This window comes from Garra rufa, chromosome 5 (assembly GCF_049309525.1).
Source record: "Garra rufa chromosome 5, GarRuf1.0, whole genome shotgun sequence".
NCBI lineage: Eukaryota > Metazoa > Chordata > Actinopteri > Cypriniformes > Cyprinidae > Garra > Garra rufa.
Window position 1 is genome coordinate 26,957,413 of NC_133365.1, and position 3,643 is coordinate 26,961,055.

Sequence of the window (3,643 nt, forward strand, 5' to 3'; positions counted from 1 at the left end):
ATCCATCATGGGAAGATGTCTCCTTCAAGCCAGATTTGTTAAGTTTTTTCTTGAAGTCATCTATAGTACGATCCATTGTTTTTCCTGAATCCAAATATAGGGGGAAAAAAAGATAAAATGGTTAAAGAATGGTTAAAATGGTTATTACATATAACAACATTAAGGACACAAACTTAAAACGCTATTTTATTGGACAAAACCATCGATCAGTGCCTGGCAAAACAAACTAGGCCTATATGGAAGAAAAAAAGCAAACAGAAACAATCTGTTAATGCTGCACAGTACTGTAATGGCAGGAAATCTTCAAATCCTACAGCATGTTTGTGTCACATCAGGTCTACTATTCCTTGCCTACATCCAGTTCTGAAGGTAAGTTTTTAACGACGACACTAATATATATACACATATATTTTATTGCTTTTAATCAGTATTTACCTTTGTTATGTTTCACCAGTTTCAACTGAAAAGGCAACGCAATGGGCCTCCGCTCGCGCTCGAAAAAAAGAGCCCCCAGCTGTTAATGCAGTGTTTTGCTCCGTAATGCAAAGGCCGCATCTGTTTTTAATAAACAACCCAGCAAGCAATAGTCGTCATTTCACCGTCTCGATACAGTCCGGCTATTTGTAACCCCCTACTAGCCCAAATAACCTTGAATTTGAATACATGTATTTTTTTGGCAAAATAACTCTAAGCAAAGTCATCAGCGTTTACAAGGGGTTTGGTTTCATTTCTTTGACATGTTCAATGCATAGCCTCGGTTTAGCTCGTAGGCTAGTCAGACCAGCTATTTGTAGCCCACTTATAGTCCAATCTGATTCACTGTAGTTTTTGGCCAGGCAACGCATAAAGTGGTTGATATGATCATGTTTGCAGTGTCAACAATATCTACAAAGATGTAAGTGTCATTTCATAACATGGTCTATATGTAGCCACGATTTAGCTCTGATTTACATGTAGTCTGCTTTTAGCCCACCCGGCGAAATCGAGGCAATCTGTGGTCTAATTTTAGCAGCTTGGCTATAGCCAAAATAAATCTCAAATCTTAAAATCGTTTACATGTAATTTTCACCCACACAGCTTATTATCAAATGTAAGTAAACTTCTGAAACTTTTAAATCAGCATTCATTTACATTTTATGTAATTTTAATATCATAAATAAATATAGCATTGTTAATTATGCCAAAAATAATGAATTTTTAATGTTTTCAAAGTTTACTCGCATTTGATAATATGATGTTATACATCCCCCAAGCTGTTAAATGTAACATTCATACACATTATACGATATTTTTACTCTTTCATTTTATAAATACATATGCAATTACAATTCCTAACCGCTAGATGGAAATTCCTACTGAGATATGACTACTGGCAACGCGAGACTTGAAAGTCAATAGAGATCGTTGCTGCAAGATCTCGCGATAATCATTTCCGCGGTTTTGAATTTTGTTTTTTAACGAGAGAGCAAAAAGTTTGCCTGTCGGAGAGCAACGGGCGAACAACAAACAATAACGGATATTGGTCATGTAAGTATCTGTGTTTTCATTTTGACGTGTGTTCATGATTTATAGTATTTATCATGTGTAGGAACCGTGACATTTTAATGAGCAGATGGTAGTTATTAGTGATCCGTGACTAGGCCTCACGGTTTGGCATGCATGTGATCAGAGGATTAACTGCAAAATTTAATAGATAATAGAGTTAAAGTTGATCATTTGTAAGAGGCAAAAGTGAACACACTCAGAAGATTTGGACAAACTGAAGAGGAGTTTCAACATCTGGAAGAGCGCCTGGGAAATGAGGAAATCCGGGCAACAATGGTAAAAAAAAACAACCCTCTCCATAACAACATTTCCTTACTAATGCTCTCATCTTTGACAAAGTCAATTATTTATTTTAACTATTATATTGAATTTATGTATGAGCTTGTTTGCAGCAGTATTGAAATGCAAAAGGCTCAGCTGCAATGCAGCATTAAAACCTAACTAAATTTTACAATCAGAAAACAATGGAATATAAATAAATATATGTATACTTACAGCAGCTGTGTTGTTATGAAAACAGTTTTGCCAGACAATTATGGACATTTGTACACTGACGCATATAATACTACCTGCCTGACATTGGCATGTGCCAGAGACAGTGCCAGAAGGATGCTGGACAGGTAAAGCCTTCAAAACATGTAACATTAATCAAATATTGTTGCGTTAACACTTAATAAATTACAACGCAAATCAGAAATGTACAATTGTTAACCACCTCAATCTGTGTTATATTTTAGGGTTTTAAAAATTCCCTCATGCCCAAATTCAACATGAAGGGGGATGGTCCACTGCAGGAGGCATTTTAAAAGACTGCACTGTTCTCGGTCATTACAGGTATGTATATACAACACACAACATCAAAAGAGAGAGACTCCCTGTTACAGTTAGTGTAATTAAAATAAAACTGTCAAAAAAGCTTTCCTTATGCAACTTTTTTTTTTCTTATTTGGCAGACGCTGTGATCAGCAACTTCCTGGGAGCAACAGAGACTTGAGGAATGCAGTTGGAATGCATTTAAAACAAGAATTTAAACCAATAATTTCCCTTAAGTTCATTGATGGTTGTTTTGTTAAAATAAGTAAACAATAAATGGGTGGTTCTTTTTTTATGTTGTCATTTATCTGTAATGTTTTAATGTTAAGTGTGGCAACATGCCCTTGTTTTGCAATAGATTTATTTCTTTTAAATATTTATGAGTTACTGAAAAAATTACTTTTATATTTTTATTTTATTGTTAAAAATCCATATTTTTGTCATAATATTTATATTTAAGTGTACTGTATTTATAATATTTTATTCTGCATTAAAAATATATAATTTTGTATTGTCTTAAAATTGTTTAAAAATATATATTTTTTATTAATAAAAACTGTATATTTAATTTGTTTGGATGGATTGCCATTTTGTCGTCTGTTAGATGTATATATGTAGGCATTTATTAGCTGTCTATTTAATGACTAGTCTATTCTTGGGCTTTGTTTAGACGTCTATTAAATTTTCACTGACAGCCCAAATTCAGTCTTGTTTTAGCCTAGACTCATATTCACTGTCTATTAGACGTATACATGTAGTCGCTCAATAGTGGTCTAACAGATGTCTAGTCTATTCTTGGTCTATGGTTAGACGTCTATTAAATTTTCACCAGCAGCCCACTGTCATAGTTATGTCAGTTTATGTCTTTGGTTTCTCCCATTGTCTCCCCCTGTGGATCTGTGTCATTTTGGTTTAGCCCCATCATCTGTGTCATCACCGTCACCTGTGTTTAGTAATTAGTCTGTCTTTATAAGTCTGTTTGGTTCTTGAGTTCAATGTCGGTCTTTAATCGTTCTATGTGTTCGTGTGTGGATGTTCCTGCTTGTTCCTGCCTGTTATTCTAAGTATATATTAAAAGATAGTGTTAATTGTAATCTTGTTTCTCGTCTCGTCCGTCCAGCGCGTCTACACTTATTACAGAAAGACCGACCTTCAAAAGTTTACCCGGCACTTTCCCCTGCGTTTATTTTCCGTCTTTTTTCCTCAGTGTTTTGTTTTTTAGTTTTTTATTATGGACCCTACTGTTCGTCTCATCCTCCTGAGGCAGGAGGAACGCTCTCTTGAG

The 3,643-nt window shown here is 34.8% G+C and overlaps 1 protein-coding gene across 1 annotated transcript in view; it reads right to left on the reverse strand.

Moving 5' to 3' along the window:
* Nucleotides 1–76, reverse strand: part of LOC141334805 (uncharacterized) — a 29,382-nt gene extending 29,306 nt beyond the window's left edge. The window contains exon 1 of the mRNA XM_073840030.1: nucleotides 3–76. Coding sequence (XP_073696131.1) covers nucleotides 3–76 — 74 coding nt within the window. The remainder of the gene's footprint in view (nucleotides 1–2) is intronic.
* Nucleotides 77–3,643: the final 3,567 nt, after the last annotated feature.